The sequence below is a fragment of the Giraffa tippelskirchi genome, chromosome 2 (assembly GCF_054371585.1).
Source record: "Giraffa tippelskirchi isolate mGirTip1 chromosome 2, T2T-mGirTip1v1.2.pri, whole genome shotgun sequence".
NCBI lineage: Eukaryota > Metazoa > Chordata > Mammalia > Artiodactyla > Giraffidae > Giraffa > Giraffa tippelskirchi.
Window position 1 is genome coordinate 28,099,078 of NC_137276.1, and position 26,107 is coordinate 28,125,184.

At 39.5% G+C, this 26,107-nt stretch overlaps 1 protein-coding gene across 50 annotated transcripts in view; it reads left to right on the plus strand.

Moving 5' to 3' along the window:
- Positions 1 to 26,107, plus strand: part of ARMH3 (armadillo like helical domain containing 3) — a 185,580-nt gene that overhangs the window by 95,829 nt on the left and 63,644 nt on the right. For 4 of the 50 annotated variants that reach the window (XM_081546545.1, XM_081546544.1, XM_081546547.1 and 1 more), the window contains one exon: positions 6,423 to 6,549. The exons of the other annotated variants lie outside the window; for them this stretch is intronic. In XM_081546545.1, coding sequence (XP_081402671.1) covers positions 6,423 to 6,492 — 70 coding nt within the window. In that variant the 3' untranslated portion in view covers positions 6,493 to 6,549. Of the gene's footprint in view, positions 1 to 6,422; positions 6,550 to 26,107 lie in introns of those variants that run through there. 50 annotated transcript variants of the gene reach the window in all.

Here is a 26,107-nt window from a genome sequence, read left to right on the forward strand (position 1 = left end):
CTCTTGGACACTGACAGTCACCTGTGGCTCAGTCTCTCTTGTGAGGACACTGTTCCTTTCTCCTGGCTCCTGGTGTGTACAAGGTTTTGTTTGTGCCCTCCAAGAGTGTGTTTACCTAGTCCTGTGAAAGTTTTGTAATCAAATCCCACTGACCTTCAAAGTCAAATTCCCTGGGGGTTCTCAGTCTCTTTGCTGAATCCCCAGGCTGGGAAATCTGTTGTGGGTCCTATAACTTCCTTAACAATGTGAGAATTTCTTTGGTATAATTGTTCTGCAGTTTGGTCGGCAGCTCTGTGGTGGAACTAATGGCGACCTCCTCCAAGAGGGCTTATGCCACATGCTGCGTGACCCAGGTCTGCTGCAGCCAGATCCCCTGTCCCCGAGGCAGGCCACTACTGACCCATGCCTTTGCAGGAGACACTCAAACACTCAAAGGCATGTCTGGCTCAGTCTCTGTGGGGCCTCTGGGTCCTAGTGCACACAAGATTTTGTTTGAGCCCTCTGAGCGTCTCTGGTGGATGTGGAGCACACCTATGTTTAGTATTTTGAGGAATTGCCATGCTGTTTTCAGGGTTAGTGTTTTGAGCACTTAGAATGTTTCCTATGTGTGTCTTCATTTATCCCTATTATATATGTTAATATGTTACCCTTAAAAGATGTTTTGCTTTTCTTTGTGGGTAGGCTTTGATGCTTTGAATAACAGTGGTCCAAGGAGTATTATTTTTCTCTGAGGGCAAAAATGTGGTATGCCTAAGAAGTCTGCATTCCCACTGTTGTTGTTGTTGTGTTCAGTCGCTCTGTCCTGTCTGATTCTGTGATCCTACGGACTGCAGCATGCCAGGTTTCCCTGTCCTTCACTGTCTCCCAGAATTTGTTCAGACTCATGTCCATTGAGTCAGTGATGCTATCCAACCATTTCATCCTCTGTCGTCCCCTTCTCCTCCTGCCCTCAATGTTTTCCAGCATCAGGGTCTTTTATAGTGAGTCAGCTTTTCACATCAGGTGGCCAAAGTATTAGAGTTTCAGTTTCAGCATCAGTCCTTTGCTGTACAATATTGTTCTTTACAGCATCAGACTTTACTTTCATCACCAGACACAATCATAGCTGTGCATCATTTTTGCTTTGGCCCAGCCTCTTAATTCTTTATGGAGCTATTTCTCTACTCTTTCCCAGTAGCATACTGGACATCTTCTGACCTGGGGAGCTCCTCTTCCGGTGTTGTATTTTTTTGCCTTTTTATACTGTTCATGGGGTTCTTGAGGCAAGAATGCTGGAGTGGTTCGTCATCCCCTCCTCCAGTGGACATTTTGTCAGAACTCTTTATTATGACCTGTCCATCTTGGGAGGCCCTGCACAGCCTGGCTCATAGCTTCATTGAGTTATGCAGGCCCCTTTGCCATGACAAAGTTGTGATCTAGCCAGTGGTAATGAGTGCTGCCTTCTGCTCCTTAGCTTTGTTTCTAAAGAGCCTTGTCTTGTACACCTATGACACTCTTAACTTCTGGTGGTTTAGAAAACAAGAGACTGTCGGAAAATTGGACCTATGGGTTTCCCTGGGATACTACGGGACATTTAACTTATGGCCCAAGTTGAGTATCAAAGATAGAGTATATAAAGGCTTTAGTAAAATTGTGATGGTATGTGACATTTACCTCTGTTGTTTGTAGAGGTTATTTGTGCTGATCCAACACTTGGAAAGGATCTTTTTAAAATTTGGCTGCATCTCAAGGCATGCAGAACTTCCCCAACCAGTGATTGAAGCCACAGAGTCTTAACTACTAGACCACTGGGGAAGCCCCTGAAAAGGATTCTAAGGCAGAGTGAACAAACTTAGCCACCTCTTCTCTAGTATGTTCTTTGATAATCATGGGAAGGGATTAGGTTGCATGTGAAATTTTCAGATGCTTAACAGCTGGAAGAGCCTCCGAGACTGGTTTGCGAGTTGATGAGAGCTACAAGTTATGTCTTTGGGATCTTCTGAAATGTATTGCATGTAATGGCAACTCTAACAGTATCTCAGCAGCAAATGAAAAGCTGCAGGAAGACTGCAGACCTTTTTTTCCTTTGGAGTTTAGATTGTGACTGAAAATTAAAAATACTTCCACTTGCTTGGAGGCCTAAATTTGCTCAAGTGTCAGTCTGTTTGCTTTTCACTTGTCTTTTGTGGCTTAGTCATGCTAGTTCTTTAATTGTCAAAGTTATTTGTGTTTAAACAATTTGTCTCTCTCTTCCTGTTTGATCCTTCAGAGAGATTCTTAAAATGCAGCTGCTTAGAAACTGCTATTTTTATTGAAACACCTGATGTCATTAATATACAGGGCCCTATGTTTGTTCCTTCCCCTCTAGGGATGTTCCATTGCTTTGCCACAAGGAAAATAAAATAGTATGGCTTCACCTTAAAAGGTCTGTTTGGTATAATTGTTACTTTAGCTGCCTTCACAGATCTACTGATCCACAAAGGAAAAATACTCTGAGGGACTATGTGCAAGGCTAGAAGGAAAACATTTGAAACTTTTGCTTGGACACTTCTATGCTAAGTATTTCCTGTCACCACTGAGCAGGCTACCCCAGTGAGGCCTTGTACTTTAGGGAAAATGTCTGCTGACTTTTAACCTAATTAGTCAAAAGAGAAAAAGAAAAATGTTAGACTGAAATCTGACCTTCATCTAACCAAACAACTTTCAAGGTAAGTAATTTGAAGCCCTTAATGAATCTCTTCATGTTAACATCTTAATGCTTTTCACTTAATGAGCATTTTATTAGCACCAAGTTCACAATCCTGTTCTCTGGTTGCTCACAGAAATAGAGACTGAATCACTGTAAATGGGCTTTTCTCCTGATCTGTGATTTTCTTAAGGTGGATAAAGTTTGAACTCTGTGATTAATATATTAATTTTTCCCTTTATTTGAAATGCATTAAGCCAAAGTTGAGTTGGTCTTTGAGAATGACTTCTTAGATATTGCTGGGGTTAGTGATAAGCTTGTGGTTTGGAATGAGAATTAAGTGCATTTCTTTGTAAGTTTCTTTTAACTGTTCACCTGGTGAGTTTGCCTGCTGTCCTCTGTTTGCTCCAGTGGTCTTTTTGTTCCAATGCTGAGGTGTGCTGTCCCCTCCTGCTTAGTGCTTATGTAGCTGTGTTCTTTCATCCTAAAAAATACTCCCTCAAAAAAAAAAAAAAAGAATGCTTTAAAAGTACACTCTGCTGGGAACTCTTAGGAACAGAAAAATTCAGCAGCCTCTGGCTAAGGAGGTTCATTGAGAATAATACCCTTTGGAGTGGGCTATGTACAGAATTCTGAATGTCATAGAGAGGGAGGTGTGGAACACCCTCAGGCAGTAATCAGGGAGGGTACATTCACTATTGATGGCCACAGAGTTAGGGTTGGAAAGGGAATGGAAGGTCTCAGCCAGGCAAAATTCCCCCAAATCCCTTTGCTCATGCACCTGTTTGGGCTGCAAAATTTGCCTCTTAGTCACAGTTCTCTTATCAGAATGGATACTGATGAGTTGAGAGGAGGAGCAGTTTGACACCAAGCACTGCAGCTGAAAGATGCAACCTAGTCTACTGAATAGTAAATATGGACTAATATGATTAATGTTAGGAGCAGAAGTATTGGGCAGATGACTCTTGAGTAACAAGGAGTACATCCAGTTGTCTACTCCACAGTGACAGGCAGGCTCAAATTATTCCTGGGATCAGAACTTATCAGTAATGACCTTTCTTCTGTTAATCAGACCCTGCAGATCTCACATTACAGAGGATGAAAAACATTATGCAGATTAAAACAAAGCATCATAATGAGGCTGCTGCAATATTGTTTCCTCAGTGGCTGGGAACATTCATATTATTCTAATAGTTGCTGTTCCCCAATCTCTTAAGACTGTAGCAGCTAGAAATGAAAAACCAAACACTGAATCCCATGTGGTTTATCATCTCTTTTCCCCTAACTTGGTTTATGCTGAAAAGAGAGGTTTTTGCATTAGGTCATATCATAGCTTGGTCAACTACAGTGCAGTAAAGAAGTCTTGGTTTAGGAGATGCAGATATATATAATGAAATATTAAGATTTTTTTTTTATTGGGCTGCTGTGATTTTAAAGTGTTACTTTATCATATAAGTGAAAGTGAAAGTCGCTCAGTCGTGTCCGACTCTGTGCGACCCCATAGACGGCAGCCCACCAGGCTCCACCGTCCCTGGGATTCTCCAGGCAAGAATACTGGAGTGGGTTGCCATTTCCTTCTCCAGTGCCTGAAAGTGAAAAGTGAAAGTGAAGTCGCTCAGTCACGTCCGACTCGTGGCGACCCCATGGACTATAGCCTACCAGGCTCCTCCGTCCATGGGATTTTCCAGGCAAGAGTACTGGAGTGGGGTGCCATTGCCTTCTCCGTTAGCATATAAAACCCTTCCTTACTGCAACCTGACTTCCACTTTGCTTTTTTAAAAAAATTGTGAGCAAATATTTGTAACATAAAATTTACTGTTTTTAACCCTTAAGTCTGCAGTTCTGTGGCATTAAGTACATTCACACTGTTGTGCAACCATCACCTCCACCAACCATCTCCAGAACATTTTCATCTTCCCCGACTGAAACTGTACTCATTAAGCAATAATTTCCCATTCCATCCTCTTCCCAAGTCCTGGCAATCACCATTCTACTTCCTGTCTACTCTAGAAACTTCACGTAAGAGGAATTATACACTATTTTTCCTTTTGTGACTGGCTTTTTTACTTAGCATAATATCCACAAGGTTTTCCCATGTCATAGCATGTCAGAATTTCTTTCCTTGTTTTAAAGACAAAATTCAGTATTCCATCCTATGTGTGTTTGTGTGTGTGTATTTATTTCATTTTCTTTATGCATTTATCCATTGATAAATGGTTGCATCCTCCACCTTTTGGCTATTGTAAATAGTGCTGATGTGAACATGGGTGTACAAACATTTGAGGATATGCTTTCACTCTTTAGGGTATTTACTCAGAAGTCGGATTGTTCGACCATATGGTAATTCTATTTTTGATACTTTGAGGAACCATCATACCTTTTTCCACAGCAGCCACACCATTGTACATTTCCATCAATGATACACAAAGTTTCCAATTTCTCCACAGTCCTGCCAGCACTTGTTATTTTCTCTTTTTTAAAATCACAACCATCCCTATAAGTGTAAAGTGTATCTCACTGTGATTTTTGATTTGCAATTCCCTGATAACTAGTAGTGTTGAGTATCTTTTCATGTGCTTATTGGCCCAAATTTGTGTATCTTCCTTGGAGAAATGTGTACTCAAGTCCTTTGTGGGTTTTTAAATGGTGTTTTGTTCTTGTTGTTGAGTTTTAGAAATTCTTTATGTATTCTGGATACCAACATCCTGCCTTGTGGTTTGCAAATACTTTCTCCCCTTCCACCTAGTTTTTCTTTTGTTGTCAGTGCTTTTGGTGTCATATCCAAGAAATCGTTGCCAGTGCAAGTCATGAAGCTTTTCCCCTGTGTTTCTTGAAGAGTTTATAGTTTCAGCTTTTACATTTAGCTGTTTGATCCACTTTGAGTGACGTTTTTAACATAGTGTAAGGATAGAGTCCAACTTCGGTTTTTTTGGAGTTGGAGATCCAGTTTGCCCAGCACCCTCTTTGTTCTTTTTGAGATAACCACAACTCTAATTTCTAAATTTGAATCAGGTTGAGTTTGAAATTTAACTGATAAGGTATAAAAATGGAGACTCTACATTTTTTTCTGCATGTCTTCATTCCTTTTGGTTTTTAAGTTTGCTGTTCCTCTGCTTGATTAAGAGCAGGGACTCTGGAGTTAGATTGTCTGACTTTAAGTCTGAGCTCTACTGCTTGCTTACTTTGAAGAAGTTATTTAACCACTTTTTACTTGAGTTTCCTCGGCTATAAGGTGAGGATAGTAATGGAACCTGTGTCATTGTTGAGATGATTCAATGACAGTATTGAAAAACACTTAGACTAGTACCTGGCATATAGTCAGTGCTATATAATTGTTCATTGTTACTATCTTTTTAAAAAATTGCTGTCCTGAATGTGCACATCTGGGGTCTTACAAGCCTTGGTTCTGATGATCTGCACAAGACTTCATTCTAATCAAATGAATACCTTCCATATGCAGCTTTGTTCAGTTCCATTCACTCCTCTTCATGTGGACTTAAAGGGACCAGAGATACAAAATGATATTATTTCAAACATCCCTGGTGGTCCAGTGGCTAAGATTCTGGGCTCCTGATGCAGGGGGCATTGGTTCAATCACTGGTCAGATAACTAAGATCTATCTGTCATGCCTTGAGGAGGGGCCAAAAAGAAAGAAAAAGAGAATATGAAAGGAAACTAACCAATGTGTTCATATCTCTGGTTGGAGAGATTATAGATATTTAAAATTTTTTTCTTTCTAATATTTTATTAAAAACAGCTGTCCGGTGCGGCCGTGTAGACTACTCACGCAGGACCAAGAAAAAAATACAGCTCTTACGACGCCATAATTTTTGGAGGTCTTGTGAGGTGAACCAAGACCAATAAAAAAATAAAAAAAAAAAAAACAGCTGTGGATTTTTTTTTTTTTGATATATGCCCTTTCTTAGGCTAAGGAAGTTCCTGTCTATTTCTGTTTCTGGTTTTGTTTTGTGTGTGTGTGTGTGTGTGTGTGTGTGCATGCTTGTTTAGTTTTACCTTGAGATGGTGTTGGTTTTTTTTTTTTAACTTTATAAACTTTTTGTTTTGTATTGGGATATAGCTGATTAACAGTGTTGTGGTAATTTCGGGTGAATAGCGAAGGGACTCAGCTATACATATACACGTATCCATTCTCCCTCAAACCCCCCTCCCATCTAGGCTGGCACATAACACTGAGTAGAGTTCCATGTGCTATATAGTAGGTCCTTGTTGATTATCCATTTTGAGTATAGCAGTATATACATAACATTCCCAAACTCCCTAAATTCCCTTTCCCCTGGCAAACATAAGTTCATTTTCTAAGTCTGTGAGTCTGTTTTGTAAGTTCATTTGTGTCATTTCTTTTTAGATTTCACATGTAAGGGATGTCATAAAATATTTCTCCTTCTCTGTCTGATTTAACTTCACTCAGTGTGCCACTCTCCAGACCCATCCATGTTGCTGCAGATGGCATTATTTCATTCTTTTTAATGGCCAAGTAAGATTCAATTGTTTATATGTACCACATCTTCTTTATCCATTCCTCTGTCAGCGGACATTTAGGTGGCCTCCATGTCTTGGCTTTTGTAAACAGTGCTGCAGTGAACTTTGGGGTGCATGTATCCTTTCAGATCATGTGTTTCTCTGGAACATATGCCCAGGAGTGGGATTGCAGGGTCATATGACAGTTCTATTTTTAGTTTTTTAAGGAACCTCCGTAGTGTTCTTCATAGTGGCTGTATCAATTTACATTCCCACCGATAGTGTAGGAATGTTCCCTTTTCTCCTCAAGAGGGTGTTGGATTTTGTCACTCTTTGTGCATCTATTGAGATGGTCATGTGGTTTTTGCTTCTTACGCTAATGATATGGTTTCATTGATTTTCAGATATCAAACCAATCTTGTATTCCTAGGATAAATCTCACTTACTTATGGCTTATGATTCTTTCTGTATGTTGCTGGATTCAGATTGCTAATATTTTTCTGAAGAATTTTTGTGTCTATATTCATAAGAGAAACTGCTCTGTAGTGTTCTTTTCTTGTGATGCCTTTGGGCTTTGTGGGGGGGTCGGTTATTTGTTTTTGTTTAAAATATTATCATATTTTTATTCATCTTACTCAGGGATGTCCCTGCATTGTGGTGGCAGTGAGGAGCAGGGAGAAAGAAACTTGAGTCATGCCTGCACAAAGGTTGTGATATTGACTGAAGATGATGGTGAAAAGGTCTTTGCACTGGCTAAGGCCAGCCTGAGGTAAACTTTGGAAGCGAATTCTGGTACTCAGAACTGTCCCTACATACGTTCAGGAGGAATCTGTCCTCTCTTGGCAGTTTTACCTCATCCAGGGATGTTTGGGGAAAAAATGTTGCCAGGTCCAGTCTGTGGTCCATGGCCTGGAGCAGAGAAATACACACCAGGAGGACTGGGTCGGGTAACAAGTCCTTGCTGCCTAGTGATCCCTATCCATCTGCTTACTCGACTGCTGATTGTCCGGTGATGTCTTTGATTTTGATATCAAGGTAATGCTGGCTTCATAGAATGAGTTGGGGAAGTGATCCTGTCTCATTTTTTGAAGACTTTGTGAAAAGTTAGTATTAATTCTTCTTTAAATCTTCGGTACAGTTAATCAGTGAAGCCACCAGAGCCTGGGCTGTTTTTCACAGGTGGTTTTTCTGAAGTTGTAATTCACTGTCTTTGTTACAGGTCTATTCAAATTGTCTATTTCTTGAGTCAGTTTTGGTAATTTTTGTCTTCCTAGGAATCTGTTCATTTTGTCTAAGTGGTCTAATTTATTGACATAGAGTTGTTCATAGTGTTTCTTTGTAATCTTTTTTTAATCTGTGCTCTCCTTTATATCTGATTCTACTAATTTGAATTTCCTCTTTTTTCTGTGTTAGTCTAGCTAAAGATTTGTCAGTTTTGTTGATCTTTCAAAGAATCAGCTTTTGATTTTATTGATTTTCTCTTTTGTTTTTCTATTCTGTATTTTGTTCACTTCCGTTCTTGTTTTTTAAAATTTTCTTCCTTCTGCTTGCATTAAGCTTAGTTTACTCTTCCATAAAACAAGTCTCAATAAGTTTTAAATGATAGAAATAATATGAAGTATATTCTCTGACCACAGTAGAATGAAATTAGAAATCAATAATAGAAAGAAACTTGGTTGGAGAACATACTTTGTATGATTTCTGTCATTTTAAATTTATTAAGGTTTGTTTTATGGCCTAGCATATGATGTATCCTGGAGAACGTTTCATATGCACTTGAAGAAAACATAGTTTGCTATGGTTGTGGGTACTGTTCTATGTTAGATCTAATTGATTTATAATATTGTTCAAGTGTCCTATTTTGTGTTAATCTTCTGCCTAGTTGTTGTCTTCATTATTAAAGAAAGGGTATTGCAATCTCCAATTTTTATTACTGAATTTTCTCTGCTTTCATTTCTTTCATGACATATTTTTTTTGCTCATTTTTTTTTATTTTCAATCTGTTTATACCTTTAAATTTAAAATATGTCTCTAGTAGATGGCATATTGTTGGATCTTATCTACTTTATACAGTCTGATAATCTCTACCTTTTGATTGGATTTGATTTATTACTTTAATATTTAATGCTGTTATTGATATAATTGGATTTATGTCTGCCATTTTATTTCTAGTTTTCTCTCTGTCTCAGGTCTTTTTTTTTCTTCTGTACCTTAACTGCATTCTTTTGCATGAAGTAGACATTTTCTAATATAGCATTTTAATTTCTTTAATGATTCTTTTCACTGTTCTTTAGTGGTTGCTCTGGGGCTTACCATATATATCCTATCAGAATTAGAAGTTGTTCAAGTTTATAATATAAATTTGTGTGATATATGAATATTACTTATGTAGCCCTTAAATAGTGTACACATGCAATACTCCAGCAAACTTTATTTGCCAAAATAACACACTAAAGGGAAGAATTTCACGTTTTTCCTCAGAAAGGAGGAATTAGATACAGAACCCTAATTTTGTCCACTTTTTCATATCTGGAGTTAGGACTAGGTGATAGTGGGGGAAAGTCTGTATTTAAACTTTAGATGCATACATTTCCTTTGTGAGAGATTTTTTTCACATGTAGGTGGTAAATACAGCATTCTAGAACCTGCTAGATTCTTTGGTGAGCTAATAGCCCACAGCTATTTCTTTTTCTATACTCAAATTGTGAGCAATCAGAGCTTACTGGCTCTTAATGCCTGCATCTTGTGCTTTATAACTGGAAGTACAGGTACAAAAGTAATAGGACTAATTGGTGAAAGCTTGTTTTGGAGGTATATAGTTTCTGAGAGGACACAGTACTTTGATGTAGAGTGCATGAAAGAGTTCTTAGGTGTGTTCTTTTACATCTGGAGTCAGTGTTGGTTTGTGGAAAGTATTCTTGTCCTGTGCCCTGTCTTTTGCATATCATTTTCTCCCATCAAGGTAGGAACGGCTGATTGTGGCCTGTTTTTATTGGCTCAGATAACGAACAATCTATGGAGTATGACTCCTAGGGAAAAGGAATCAACTTTGAGCCCAACCCTCTGTCCTGAATCTGGAATATGAAATAGAAGGATCTCCTTGGTGGGTTCCAGGTGCATGCTCTGGGAGTGTCAATTAAGGCCTCCTAAGTATGGGGTCTCATCCTTTGTAAAGGCTAGTATTTTACAGGAATGTGACAGCCAACTTGAGGAACCTCATAATTTTGAGTTAGCTGAGAGAGATCTTACTTGTATCAGATGACCTTATTTTGAATGTTTTGGGAAACGCTTAGACAATCTTTTTTCTTGTTAATTACACTGATATTTTTCTCTTTCGTAATGAATTATGCCAAGTACTTACTTGAGCCTTTTGGAGATGGCTTGGAGGGACTGCCTTTGTGACTGAGCCAGTGATAATAGAGTAGCTGCTTTCTGGGAACTAAGGTAATTAAGAGTGCAGATTCTTGAGGTGAGTTGGAAGGGCTTTCTTCTCAGCAGACGGTTCCAGATGAAATTGCTAAGAACACTGGAGGAGAAATGTATTTTTGGCAGTTTGCTCTAGAATGTTCTAGCCCTTGGTCCCAGGTGTTTTAGTGAATGGCCCCTATGTGGCAGGAGAGCAAATCGTTTCACAACATTCTTTGTTTCTGTAAATATGTATTTACAAAACAAAGGCCTTTGGTTTGTCCCTGTCCCATTGGTTATTAATTGGATCTCCTATGTATAATGTTATGGTGTGGTAAGAGACGTGAACCGTGAAATTTCAGATGTTCAAGCTGGTTTGATCAAATTGCGAACATTTGCTGGATCATCAAAAAAGCAAGAGAGCTCCAGGAAAACATCTATTTCTGCTTTATTGACTATGCCAAAGTCTTTGACTGTGTGGATCAAAATAAACTGTGGAAAATTCTGAAAGAGATGGGAATACCAGACTATCTGACCTGCCTCCTGAGAAATCTGTGTGCAGGTCAGGAAGCAACAGTTAGAACTGGACATGGAACAACAGACTGGTTCCAAATAGGAAAAGGAGTACGTCAAGGCTGTATATTGTCACCCTGCTTATTTAACTTATATGCAGAGTACATCATGAGAAATGCTGGGCTGGATGAAGCACAAGCTGGAATCAGATTGCTGGGAGAAATACCAATAACCTCATATATGCAGATGACACCACCCTTATGGCAGAAAGTGAAGAAGAACTAAAGAGCCTCTTGATGAAAGTGAAAGAGGAGAGTGAAAAAGTTGGCTTAAAGGTCAACATTCAGAAAACTAAGATCATGGCATCTGGTCCCATCGCTTCATGGCAAGTGGATGGGGAAACAGTGAAAACAGTGGCTGACTTTATTTTGGGGGGCTCCAAAATCACTGCAGATGGTGATTGCAGCAATGAAATTAAAAGACGCTTACTCCTTGGAAGGAAAGTTATGACCAACCTAGACAACATAGTAAAAAGCAGAGACGTTTTGTCAACAAAGGTCCATCTAGTCAAGACTGTGGTTTTTCCAGCGGTCATGTATGGATGTGAGAGTTGGACTATAAAGAAAGCTGAGCACTGAAGAATTGATGCTTTTGAACTGTGGTATTGGAGAAGACTCTTGAGAGTCCCTTGGACTACAAGGAGATCCAACCAGTCCATCCTAAAGGAGATCAGTCTTGGGTATTCATTGGAAGGACTGATGTTGAAGCTGAAACTCCAATATTTTGGCCACCTGATGTGAAGAGCTGACTCATTGGAAAAGACCCTGATGTTGGGAAAGATTGAGGGCAGGAGGAGAAGGGGACGACAGAGGATGAGATGGCTGGATGGCATCACCAACTCAATGGACATGAGTTTGGTTAAACTCTGGGAGTTTGGACAATTTGGGAGTTTGGTGATGGACAGGGAGGCCTGGTGTGCTGCAGTTCATGGAGTCACAAAGAGTCGGACACGACTGAGCGACTGAACTGAACTGAAATGAAGAGGAGGCTGGCAGGCTATAGTCCTTGGGGTCACGAAGAGTCGGGACATGACTTAGCAACTAAACAACAAAGTTAACTTTAGATGTTAAACATAACATTAACTTTTTTACAGGTATCTGAGACGAGCCATTATTGATGGATGTTCCTCATTCTGCTAGTATTTGAATCAGCAGGATCAACCATATAGCATTTTTAGTGTCTGTAGATAGGCATCAAAAACCTGAGAAAGAGACATTGAGAGATAGAAAGAGAATGAATGAGAGGAAGTATGGTGTGTTTGTGTGAGATAGATTTGGGCTTCTTTAAGTGTGGTTTTGGGAACGTTTCTTTATTCTTGTCTTTTTGTCACTGCTTCCTTATCTTTGTAGCTCTTTGTAAGTACTAGGAGTTGAGAAACAGAGGGGCAGTCAAGGTGACCTAGAATTGCTGCTCCATTTTAGCAGATCAGGAAGAAAGGTGTTTTCAACTGACTCGTTACAAATGGGGTGGGAAGGGGCTAGAGTGTACAGCAGTCCAAAGCCTGCCATTCCTCAGTTGTACCAGCAAAAGTAGATGTAACTTGTGCCCTTTCCCAGCCAGTTTGCCTCATCCTCTGACTCTCTGGAGACAGCCTGCTTTTGCTGGTGCGCTGACTCTGGTGCTTTAGGGATGGGCTGCTCTCTAATTATTATTGAGTCAAGGCGGGGGAGGAATTTTTGTTTTCATCTGAGAAAAGGTCGGTGTTATTTTCCAAAAGGAATTCTTTTCTTTTTTTCTTTTTTTTTTTTACTGTGTTGGGTCTTCGTTGCTTTTCTCTAGTTGTGGCAAGTGGGGGCTACTCTCTAGTTGCAGGCTTCTCATTGCAATGGCTTCTCTTGTTTCAGAGCACAGGCTGTAGGGCACGCGGGCTTCAGTAGTTGCAGCTCGTGGGCTCAATAGTGGTGCATGGGCCTATTTGCTCCATGGCATGTGAGATCTTCCCAGATCAGGGGTTGAACCGTCTCTCCTGCGTTGGCAGGTGGATTCTTTACCACTGAGCCACCAGGGAAGCCCCAGAAGGAATTCTTGCTAGGAAATATAGACATTTAATCATGCCTTAGTTCACAAAACGAGGGCTTTTAACTGTAATTGATACAAAGCCTAGCTGCAAATAGGCATAGTTTTAAGTCCCTAATTCCTTTGCCTTTTCCATCCTATATCTAAGATACTTTAAAAAGTAGTCTTTAAATTGTGGGCAGTTCTTCATCTTTTCCCTTATTTTTCCCTTTCCATTTATCTTTTCTAAAAGTCAGAGTGGAACTCTGTTCATATTACTCAGGTATTTTAAAATCTGCTGATTGGATGAAGAAACAATTACTATTGGGTTGCAATATGTTTTCCTGTCAGCAAACTCAAACAGGCATTTCTTCTGCAAATGAAACTTTAGGTTTCTTTGGATTACTGTGAACAAAAAGAGAAATGTTCTTGGCCATAGGAGCTTAATCATTTTAAATTCTCGATTGTACCGGAATGGCCAAGGTCCCATACCTCCCAATTTATATTTAACTTTTATCTTGCAGGTTAGCAGTGTTGGGTCACTTAACCTTAAAAGTGGAGAGAATTTAAGAGGCCGTCTACCCTAGTCTCCTTGCCAAAGCATAAATCTCATTTATTGAGGTAATATCAGCCTCTGCTTGAAGACCTAGTGAAACAGTGCTTAATACTTCAGGCTGTATACACTATTCACTTTTTTAAATGATGAGAATCTCTTCCTCATGTCAAATCGTCCTTTTTATAATCTGAACCTGTTGATTGTTTTTCTACCTTCAGGTGCAACACCAAAACGTTTACTCTGACTTCTGTGTTGACTTCTTCAAAGGGCTAGCATGTATATTACTGCCCTTCTGTAGGCAAAACATCCTTTCCTCCCTCAGCTGTTCTTCATATGATATGGTTTCAAAATCTCTGGTGTGCTATGATTGTCCTTTTGGTATATTCTGTCTTCTCAGTTTACCTCCTAAAGTGTGGTGTTAGCATGTGCCTTGTACCAAATGAACATTCAGTTAATGTTTTAGATTGAGTGACACCTAAAACTGGATCCAGCTGTGATCTGAGTAGCTTAGATTGTAGGAATACTATTAGCACCCAAGATAGAAACCTATTTCATTTGCAGCCTCCTGTAGCGTTAACTTTTCAGCAGCTGAATTTCATTGTTGATTCATAACAAGCTTAGGTCCCACTAAAACTTTCAAATCTGCTTAAAGTGACCTGCTGTCAAACTAACTCTTCCCAGTCCTGTAATTGTTCAGTTCATGGTGCTGTTTTGCTTTGTGGTACTGGTTAATTTTTTTTTTTTTAATGCTATTTGCTTATTGTAGAAAATTTTAAAGCAGTGCAGAAACTTGTAAAGAACAAAGTCAAGTCAAATTTCACAGAGATAGCTACTATGACTGTTTTGGTGAATCTCCTGAACATCTCTAGTTCATTTTTTCTTTTAAACTAACCTAAAGGAAACTCATCATCCATATTAAATGTATCTTAGACATTGCAACTCATCAGTCTAATTTATCAGGATATGTTTTGAGTCCTAGTTATGTCATTCTGTGTGTTGGTTTTCCTTTGTAGCTTTGTAGCATTGGGATATTTGATAAATATGCTTTCTAAATTTTTGTCCAGGTGCTTTGGTATAATCCTGACTCTGCTGCTGATTTGCTGGGTGATTTGGAAATAGTCTCCCCTTTCTGCATTTTGACTTGCTACTATTATGGAAAATTATTGAAAAAATAGTTATTTTTTCTATATAGAAAAAAATGTTTAAGGCAAACACTGAAAATTTTTCTTAAGAATCAACCACAAAGCTCCTGATAAAGAATAAATATGTGAAGAAAAAACTGTGGATGGGGAATCATCAGCCAGAGCCAGACTAGAAAAATAAAATCCTTTTATAGAAAAATCAGGGACAACCACCTTCATAGAATGGTTCAGACCTTCCTCTGTCCTCCTGCTGTCTTAGCAGAGGGATTTACTAATTGAAATTTAAAAAGAAAAAGGGGAGAAAGGAAGGAAGAAGGAAGGAAAGGGAGAAGAGGAAAGGAGGGAGGACAAAGATTGTAGCAAGCATTACTTCTTATATTGAGAAATTAGAGAGGACATACAGGTAAAGAAGATTAAAAAGGCAGTTTGGAGTGAGAGTAGGTGAGAGCTCTTCAGAGAAGGAAGATGCTCTTTACTATTTTCTCTTTTAATTAGTAGTAAGCTTGGTGGTCACAATAAAGGCTCTTCTGAGCTGAGGTCTATCGGGAGAGAAAAGTGTGACACTTCCTGCTGTCTGCTCTGTCTCCCCTAAACAAGCTTTGTCTGTGTGTTGCATTTCCCCTGGGCTCTCCAGGAAGGTGTGTGATAATCTAAAACTGAAACAGAGGCACCATTTTAAGCAGGCAATTAATGACGTGGTAAGAATTTTTTAGCTCCAGTAGATTAATTGTTAAATGAATTGTGTCTGAATTTTACTGTGATATCAGCCTAATTATAAATATAGTGTTATATAGTGGAAGACAATAATAAGCAGAATTATGTACTCAGTGATCAGACTTTAGGAGTTTCTAACACTGAGGAAAGATTTTCTTCTTAAACTGTCTCTTGCTGTTCTTTTTATGTAGGTTTTGATTAATTTTACCTTGATTACACATGTTTCCCTGGAGCCTAGATATTGTGCATGCTCTAGCAAAGAAGACCCCTGTTTTAAGAGATTTAATGAGTTTTTTTTTGTTTTTATTGGTTTCTATATAATTTCTTGTAAAACCAGTAACGTGTGAGTGGGATGTCAAACACAGAATATGCTAATACATTTTCTTATACACCAAAGAACATTAATTTCTTTCTCATTTGACACTCCTTTCATATGATGAAAGCCCTCAATCTCAAGAAAGCTGTAGAGACAGTTGATTCTCACTGCTCTCTCCTCTCCTACATTCATCTTGGTGACACCTCTCAAAAGGCAGCAGGAATAGCCATCTGTAGTTGGAGTTCATTCTGAGTAGAAAGGGGTGGAACATTTCTGACCAGGGTTTGACTGTATTTCATGTTTCATATGGGATAATTTACTAGATGGAATGCAGATAGCGATGGATTAAAATCTGTTTCTTTTGCTCATTTAATCGGAACTAGTTTCCTATTTTAAAAATGTGAACTATTTGATAAATTGTTAAGAGTACTGTATTAATGTATATTTGTAATAAAGCTTGATCCTAAAATGAACATCTGTGAACCATTCACCTTGAATAGCATGTTACCAACTCACTGAAACCCTTTTGTTTCCTTTTAATTGAGGTATGTGGTAAAATGTACAGAATCTTAGGTGTGTAATAGAACAACTTTTTTACATGTGTGTATACCCATCTAATCAACATACAGATCAAGATGTAGAGCATTTCCATCAGCCCAGAAAATTCCTCATAACCCTCCTGTTCCCCAGAACTATGCAGTTTTCTGACTTCTTTCACAAGTTAAGTTTTGCCTTTTCTTGAACTTCGTATGAACAAACTCATACAGTACATCCTCTTTTGTGTTTGGCTTCTTGCCCTCAGTATATTGTTTTTTAAATTCATCCACTTTGTAGTGTATATTAGTCTATTCCTTAAAAAAATAGTGTAGACCTTAAAACATAGTGGTGAAAAACATAAAATTTACCATCTTTACTATTTTTAGATATACAGTTCAGTAGTGTTACATATATTCACATTGTTCTACAACTGATCTCCAGAACTTTTTCATGTAGCAGAACTGAAACTCTGTACCTATTAAACAGCAGCTTCCCCCCATTTCCTCCCTCTCCCCAGCCTCTGGCAACCACCATTCTACTTTCTGCTCTATGAATTTGACTACTTTAGATACTTTATATAAGGCGATATACAGCATCTGTCTTTTTTTGTGGCTGTTTTTTTTCACTTAGCATAATGTCCTCAAGATTCACTTATGTTGGAGTATATGACAGGATTCCCTTCCTTTTTAAGGCTAAATAATATTCCATTGTATATATAAACTATATTTTGTTTACATATTCATCTGTTGATAGACATTTCAGTTTCCACCTTTTGGCTATTATGAATAATGCTGCTATGAATGGGGATGTGCAAATATCTGATAGTTCTTTCCTTTTATTGCTGAGTAGTACTTTATTATTGTTTAAATATACCACAGTTAATTTATTCATTTTCTGCATTTCTTTTTTAGTTGAGTTCTCTAAGCCTCTAACCATACATGTCATCTTCACTGCCTCATTCTTTTTCTCCTCCCTGTGCTTATCCCACTGGCTCCCTCAACCCCTGAAGAAAATATTTAAGCTCTGTGTGCGCACGCGCGCACACACACACACACACACACACACACACACTCTGTCACTCAGTCATATCTGACTTTGCAATCCCATGGACTGTAGTGCACCACGCTCCTCTGTCCATGGGATTTTCCAGGCAGGAATACTGGAGTGAGTTGCTCTTTCCTTCTCCAGGGTATCTTCCCCACCCAGGGATTGAACCTGGGTCTCCTGTGTTGCAGGCAGATTCTTTAACAACTGAACCACCAGAGAGGTTGCTAAGCTCTGTAGCATGGGTACAGCTCTGTTCTTAATATGCTTCCTGGAATCTGTCCTCATTGCAGTGCTAGATCACCTAGAGTTCTCTGGACAAATGAGAAACGTTCTCTGGACAAACTGTTAACTGACCATATATATATATATATTATTCTTCCTTGTTATACCTGTTCTTCCTCTGCTTGTCAGTTTGGATCTTGAAATAGCACATTTTCAGCATTACTTCATCATTAAATACTATAGTAGTAACTATTTGCTTTTCTGTTTGTCTTCTTTATTAGGCTGTGAACTCATTAAGGCAGTCCACATCCATGTCTTACTCATCTTAGCAACACTGTGCTAAGCAACACTCAATGAATGTTTGTTGAACATAAATCAACATAGAGTTCTGCTCTCTTAGGCAGGGATGGAGGGTCCTGGCTGGGCTTGATCTGAAATAAGGTGGAAGTGATAATGCTTCAGTTACCATTGGCTGATGAAAGGAGCTCATAAGGACAGTTCAGAAAGCATCTCAGAAAATCACTGAACAAAAGATGCCAGGCAGACTCTCCAAAAGAGAAGTGAATTGAAGGAAGACTAAAAGAATTCAGATACAAGTCATTGGTACGAATAGGAATGATAAGAGCAGAAGGTTTGAAGGAGAGAAGTATCAGTATCAGTTCAGTTGCTCAGTCATGTCCGACTCTGCGACCCCATGGACTGCAATATGCCTGGCTTCCTTATCCATCGCCAACACCTAGAACTTGCTCAAACTCATGTCTATTGAGTCAGTGATCCCATCCAACCATCTCATCCTCTGTCGTCCCCTTCTCCTCCTGCCTTCAATCTTTCCCAGCATCAGGGTCTTTTCCAATCAGTCAGTTCTTTGCATCAGGTGGACAGAGTTTTGGAGCTTCAGCTCCAGCATCAGTCTTTCGAGTGAATATTCAGGACCGATTTCCTTTAGGATGGACTGGTTGGATCTCCTTGCAGTCCAAGGGACTCTCAAGAGTCTTCTCCAACACCACAGTTCAAAAGCATCAATTCTTCGGCGCTCACCTTTCTTTATGGTCCAACTCTCATATCCATATGTGACTACTGGAAAAACCATGGCTTTAACTAGACACACCTTTTTTGGCAAAGTAATGTCTCTGCTTTTTAATATGCTGTCTAGGTTGGTCATAACTTTCCTTCCAAGGAGTAAGCGTCTTTTAATTTCATGGCTGCAGTCACCAATTGCAGTGATTTTGGAGCCCAAGAAAATAAAGTCTGTCACCGTTTCCATTGTTTCCCCATCTATTTGCCATGAAGTAATGGGACTGGATGCCATGATCTTAGTTTTTTGAATGTTGAGTTTTAAGCCAGCTTTTTCACTCTCCTCTTTGACTTTCACGAAGAGACTCTTCAGTTCCTCTTCTCTTTCTGCCATAAGGGTGGTGTCATCTGCGTATCTGAGGTTATTGGTATTTCTCCTGGCAATCTTGATTCCAGCTTTTGCTTCATCCAACCTGGTATTTCACGTGATGTACTCTGCATATAAGTTAAATAAGCAGGGTGACAATATGCATCCTTGGTGTACTCCTTTCCCAATTTGAAATCAGTTGGTAGTTCCATGTCTAGTTCTAACTGTTGCTTCTTGACCTGCATACAGATTTCTCAGGAAGCAGGTAAGGTGGTCTGGTATTCCCATCTCTTGAAGAATTTTCCTCAGTTTGTTGTGATCCACACAGTCAAAGGCTTTGGCATAGTCAGTAAAGCAGAAATAGATGTTTTTCTGGAACTCTCTTGCTTTTCCTATGATCCAGTGAATATTGGCAATTTGATCTCTGGTTCCTCTGCCTTTTCTAAATCCAGCTTGAAAATCTGGAAGTTCTCCGTTCACATACTGTTGAAGCTTCACTTGGAGAATTTTGAGCATTACTTTACTAGCATGTGGGATGAGTGCAGTTGTGCAGTAGTTTGAACATTCTTTGGCATTGCCTTTCTTTGAGATTGGAATGAAAACTGACCTTTTCCAGTCCTGTGGCTGCTGCAGAGTTTTCCAAATTTGCCAGTGTTTTGAGTGCAGCACTTTGATAGCATCATCTTATAGGATTTCAAATAGCTCAACTGGAATTCCATTACCTCCATTAGCCTTGTTCATAGTGATGTTTCCTAAGGCCCATTTGACTTCACATTCCAGGATGTCTGGTTCTAGGTAAGTGATCACACCATCGTGATCATGAAGATCTTTTCTGTATAGTTCTTCTGTGTGTTCTTGCCACCTCTTCTTAATATCTTCTGCTTCTGTTAGGTCCGTACAATTTCTGTCCTTTATTTTGTCCATCTTTGCATGAAATTTTCCTTTGGTAGCTCTGATTTTCTTCAAGAGATATTCTTTCCCATTCTGTTGTTTTCCTGTATATCTTTGCATTGATCACTGAGGAAGGCTTTCTTATCTCTCCTTGCTATTCTTTGGAACTCTGCATTCAAATGGGCATATCTTTCCTTTTCTCCTTTGCCTTTAGCTTCTCTTCTTTTCTCAGCTGTTTTTAAGGCCTCTTCAGACAACCATTTTGCCTTTTTGCATTTCTTTTTCTTGGGGATGGTCTTGATCACCGCCTCCTGTACAGTGTCATGAACCTCCCTCCATATTTCTTCAAGCACTCTATCAGATCTAATCCCTTGAATATTTTTGTCACTTCCATTGTATAATCATAAGAGATTTGATTTAGGTCATACCTGAATGTCTAGTGGTTTTCCCTACTTTCTTCAGCTTTAAGTCTGAATTTGGCAATAAGGAGTTCAGATCTGAGCCATAGTCAGCTCCCGGTCTTGTTTTTGCTGCCTGTATAGAGCTTCTCCATCTTCAGCTGCAAACAATATAATCAATCTGATTTCAGTATTGACCATCTGGTAATGTCTATGTGTAGAGTCATCTCTTGTGTTGTTGGAAGAGGGTGTTTGCTATGACCAGTGTGTTCTCTTGGCAAAACTCTATTAGCCTTTGCCCTGCCTCATTTTGTACTCCAAAGCCAAACTTGCCTGTTACTCCTCCAGGTATCTCTTGACTTCCTGCTTTTCCATTCCAGTCCCCTGTGATGAAAAGGACATATGTTTTTGGTTTTAGTTCTAGAAGGTCTTGTAGGTCATCATAACCGTTCAACTTCAGCTTCTTCAGCATTATGGTTGGGGCATAGACTTGGATTACTGTGATATTGAATGGAATATGAACGAACAGAGACCATTCTGTCATTTTTGAGACTGCACCCAAGTATTGCATTTTGGCCTCTTTTGTTGACTATGATGGCTACTCCATTTCTTCTGAGGGATTCTTGCCCACAGTAGTAGGTATAATGGTCATCTGAATTAAATTTGTTCATTCCAGTCCATTTTAGTTCACTGATTCCTAAAATGTCGATGTTCACTCTTGCCATCTCCTGTTTGACCACTTCCATTGTACCTTGATTCATGGACCTAACATTCCACATTCCAGGTTCCTATGCAATATTGTTCTTTACAGCATCAGGCTTTACTTCCATCACCAGTCACATCCAAAACTGGGCTTTGTTTTCACTTTGGGTCTGTCTCTTTATTCTTTCTGGAGTTATTTCTCCATTTTTCTCCAGTAGTATATTGGTCACCTACAAACATGGGGAGTTCTTCAGTGTCATATCTCTTTGCCTTTTCATACTGTTCATGGCGTTCTCAAGGCAAGAATACTGAAGTGGTTTGCCATTCCCTTCTCCAGTGGATCACATTTTGTCAGAACTCTCCACCATGAGAGGAGGGTAAAGGTTAAAACCTAGAGGTAAATGCCTTGGGCTGAATAGGATACCTGCAACAGTTGTTCTCAAATTGTGAACACAGTCAGGGTGAAAGTGTGAAAAGCATGACTTTCCCTGTACCATTGAATAAGTATTGAATGTTTCGTGGGACCCAGCATTAAAGGTCAAGCTGGTCAATAAAGAGAAAACCACTTTGGTTGAGGCCAGCAGATGTCTGGGACTCGGCCAGGTGCTTTTATCTATAGGAGTTTGCTTTAAAGAGAGAGAGGCATGGACCTTTAAGACTAGTATATAGAGAAAAAAAGTTAGCAAGAAACGGGAATATTCAAAGAAAAGCTTGTAAGTGCCATGAGCTTCCTTGGCAAAAAAAAAAAAAGACAATTCATGTAGTCTCAAATATAGCCAAGCAAGGAAGGTAGGTAACTGGGAAGATGGATGTATGAAGAGAGCCTCTTGAACCTTCTTAGCTAATGTGGGTCACTGTGTCTTTGAAACTTAAGGCCGTTCAAAAAAACCAGCCTGTTGGTATTCTTCAAACTGGTGAAGTTGTCAGGGCTCAGGGAAAATGGGTCATTGTTTAAAGAAGAAAAGAAAAGGAGAGGAGAAGTAAAAGAGATTTCTTTGACTTAAATTTCACTGTATTAATATGGGCCCCTCCCCCTTGTCCTGAAGATCAAAAGCACCGTTTCCTTCTGTTTTCAGCTATTGAAGGTCCTTCCTTTGGGGTTTTGGTTATATCTGTGACCTATAATTGTTGCTCGTAATGCTAAGTGTTTTCATACATGAGTCATTTACCCATTATCTATGGTTTTGTCTAAAATGACCTTGATTTAAAACTCTTGAGGTTAAGCCCTCCATGCCTGTTGCCATGGACCTCTGCCCCATAACCTTTAGCTCTTTGGATGCTCAGGGGCTGTAACTTGATTTGAAAAGCTCAGTGTTCTTTTTTTTTTTTACATAAAAATCAGTGTTCTAAGAAACCTGGCAATTCATTGTCTACTGGACAGTTTTGAGTTGGGATACATTACTGATGATAAATGTGACTTCCTTAAAGGGAAATCCATTTGTTTTGCTTAGTGTTTCTGTGATTAATTACTTGCCAGATTAAATTGCTCCATAAAAATGCGTAGTATTTTATTCAATTGCTCTTCATGGTGATTAATTAGGCCATACTGTTGCTTCGTATGTTAATTATGCTGACATTTTTTTTTTCTTCTCTTCTTAATTAATACAGCATTTATTTGAAAGACTGTTTTTAGGACAATACACTGTTTTAGGAGGAACAAAGCCCAGTGTTGCTTTTAGGCTGGTGTTAGGGAGTAGCACCTCAAATTTTCTACGTGTGCCCTGTGGGTCCTTGTCTGTCCATGATTTGCAGAAAGTACACTGACTTGGAATAAGTTGGGGAAAGCTCTTTTTGGTTAGTAAAGATTCTTTGCTTGATTGAAAATTAAGAATATAGAGGAGAAATTATTGCCGCAACATGTGTTGTTAAACAAGTGTAAAATTTAAAGAGAGAGAGAGTGTGTGTGTGTGTGTGTGTGTGTGTGTGTATGGTTTGAGACAGAGTGTTTCCTAGGATTCTGCAGGGTGCTGATGAGGAAGTGAGGAATATTTAGCATTTTTATTAATGATCTAGGCCTGAAAATAAACAGAATGTTAATGAAGTTTGTAAGTGATACTGATTTGGAGATGTTTCTTATACCCAGGAGGGTGGAGAAATGATGTAGATGTAGCAGGAAGAAAAGCATCATGGAACTAGCATCATAGCTATTCCATTATGAAAACGCATATCTGCTGTGTAGAATCAGGCAGATATTTTCGAAAGTAGATCTTTAGCAGTCCACTCCTAGCAGTTTACCCAAGTGAAATGGAAACTTGACTTGAAACAATGTTTGTTGTTGTTTAGTAACTAAGTTGTGTCCGACTCTTTTGCAACCCCATGGACTGCAGCCCACCCAGCTCCTCTGTCCATGGGATTTCCTAGGCAAAAATACTGAAGTGGGTTGCCAATTCCTTGCCCGGATGATCTTCCCAGCTCAGGGATTGAACCCGTCTCTCCTGCATTGGCAGGTGGGTTGTTTACCATTGAGCCACCAGGGAAGCCCTGAATAAATGTTTGTAGTGGCTTTACTCATGGCAACCCACTCCAGTATTCGTGTCTGGGATTAGAGGAGCCTGGCGGGCTACAGTCTATGGGGTTGCAAGGAGTCACACACAACTAAGTGACTGTCTATACTCATGCATTCTCTCAAAACTGGAAATAACCCAAATGATCCTCAGCTGATGAGTGAATAAACAAATTGTGGTACACCTGTATAATGAAATACTACTCACTAATAGACAGGAATGAATTCCTGATAACATGCCACAACATGGATGAATTCAGTTATATTATGCAGTATGAAGGAGGAGGCAGGAGGAGAAGGGGACAACAGGGGACGAGATGGTTGGATGGCATCACTGACTCAATGGACATAAGTTTGAGCAACCTCCGGGAGATGGTGAAGGATGAGGAAGCCTGGTGTGCTCCAGTCCGTGGAGTCACAGAGTTGGGCAGGACTGAGTGAGTGAACAACGAATATGCAGTATGAAAGAATCTGGACTCAATAGGCTATAGTCTGCTGCTGCTGCTGCTGCTAAGTCGCTTCAGTCGTGTCCGACTCTGTGCGACCCCATAGATGGCAGCCCACCAGGCTCCCCCGTCCCTGGGATTCTCCAGGCAAGAATACTGGAGTGGGTTGCCATTTCCTTCTCCAGTGCATGAAAGGGAAAAGGGAAAGTGAAGTCGCTCAGTCACGTCCGACTCTTAGCGACCCCGTGGACTGTAGCCTACCAGGCTCCTCCGTCCATGGGATTTACCAGGCAAGAGTACTGGAGTGGGGTGCCATTGCCTTCTCCGCAGGCTATAGTCTAGGGTTTCATATATATGATAGTCTGGAAACAGAAAAATTACTGGCACAGAATTGAGATCAACCAGGGGCTGGGTTTAGGAGGAGGGGCATGGGGGAATTTTTTGGGTGACAAAACTGTTCTGTATCTGGATTGTGCTATTGATTAAATGACTATGCATTTTTCAAGACTTAGACTTGACTTCAAGACTTCAAGACAAGACTAAAAAGGGTAAATTTTACCATATGCAAATTATATCTTAATTTAAAAATTAGATCTTCACAGGTAAGGATAACACATTCAACTTTTGCTATATACTTTATATGTAGCAACTTTTTGAAACTGATTTGAGTAACAGGAGCTATAATTTGGATTTTCTTCATGTTGCTTCCAAATTCAAGGATTTTGTTTGTTTGTTTGTGTTTGAGTGGAAGCAGAGATGGAAGGGTGAGTTGCAGTGGTTTTCCTTAGGTGTCAGCATTATGTAAACCTCTATACTGATGAAAGGGTTATTTTAAGAAGAAAATCACTGTTAAGGAGCTTTTGGGCCTTGTTGATAGCCATCAGAAAAAGACAAGCGGATCATTTCCCCAATTTGTGAATTGAATCCAATTATTTGGAGTTCTGTGAATTTAGTTCTTGATTTAAAGCTTTGTTTATTTGTTCTTTCTGGACCCTTCCACGACTGAAGTGTTCTAAGACCCAGAATAGTGCCCAAGGTATTTCTGTCCCAGAACCAACCTCAGAATCAACTTCTTTACCTCTCTACTGTATTTGGACTGTAACAAAAAGCTTCATTACCCCCTGGGTTTGTGAGGCAGGTTTGCAGTATGTCAGGGACCCAGGGACAAGTGAACCACAAATGCTGAATCGTTACTAAAAGCTGCCGTGCCTTTTTCCTCCCACTCCCCCATGTCTCCAATGATCCGAACTGTATGTATAGTGCTTACTTTTCATGTCCAACTTGAAGCACCTCCCTAAATGCCAGATTCTTCAGTATCTATTCAGTGTCTCTAAAAATAGCCCAGTGGGGAAAATTATATGGTTGTAGTATTATTACACTGCTTGCAGCAATAATACTTAATACGGCTCTATGGCTGCAGCTTAGTGTGCTAACTGCTGACTACCCTGAGCAGATGTGTGGCCCTCATTCTGGCCCAGCCAGGCTGATTACATTTAGCAAGATGATGCTGATTCCATGAGTGACTTGCCAAGCAAATATCTCTGGGTCTTCCAGTGTTTATAGCTGAATGATTTTCAGCACTGGACTTGAAGGGGCTGCTATGCCCCCAACCAAGACCCTATCTGTTAAAATCTCATATTGATTTGTATCCCTAGTAATAAAAATCTGTCCCTTCTCCTCCTAGTGTGATAAATAATGCATATATGCTAGATGAAGTCTGCTGTTGGAGCAGAACTCTAATCATTTTGTTCAGTGTTGAACTAAAACTAATTTAATCAGAAACGGAATTGTCTCAAATACACATATCAAGTAGCCCATTGTTTTCTTATTCTGCTTTAGCATGCTCACCTATACTTGCAGGGTTTAGCAAGTAGTGATTTAAAAGATGTAATTAACTTTGCAAAAAAAATGACAAGTTTTAGCAGGAAAAGAAATTATGAGAAGACACTTAAAATTTTTGACTGGATAAATACATGATAATGAAACGCTGTGAGATAACAGCCACGTATCCTATCTTAATCCTGTATTTTTATGCCCCTTCCATCCAAAAGGGATCTAAAGTGCAATTTACTGACTATACATAGTGCAGCACCTCATCCAACTGGGAAATGCATATCCATCTCGGCTAAGTCTTA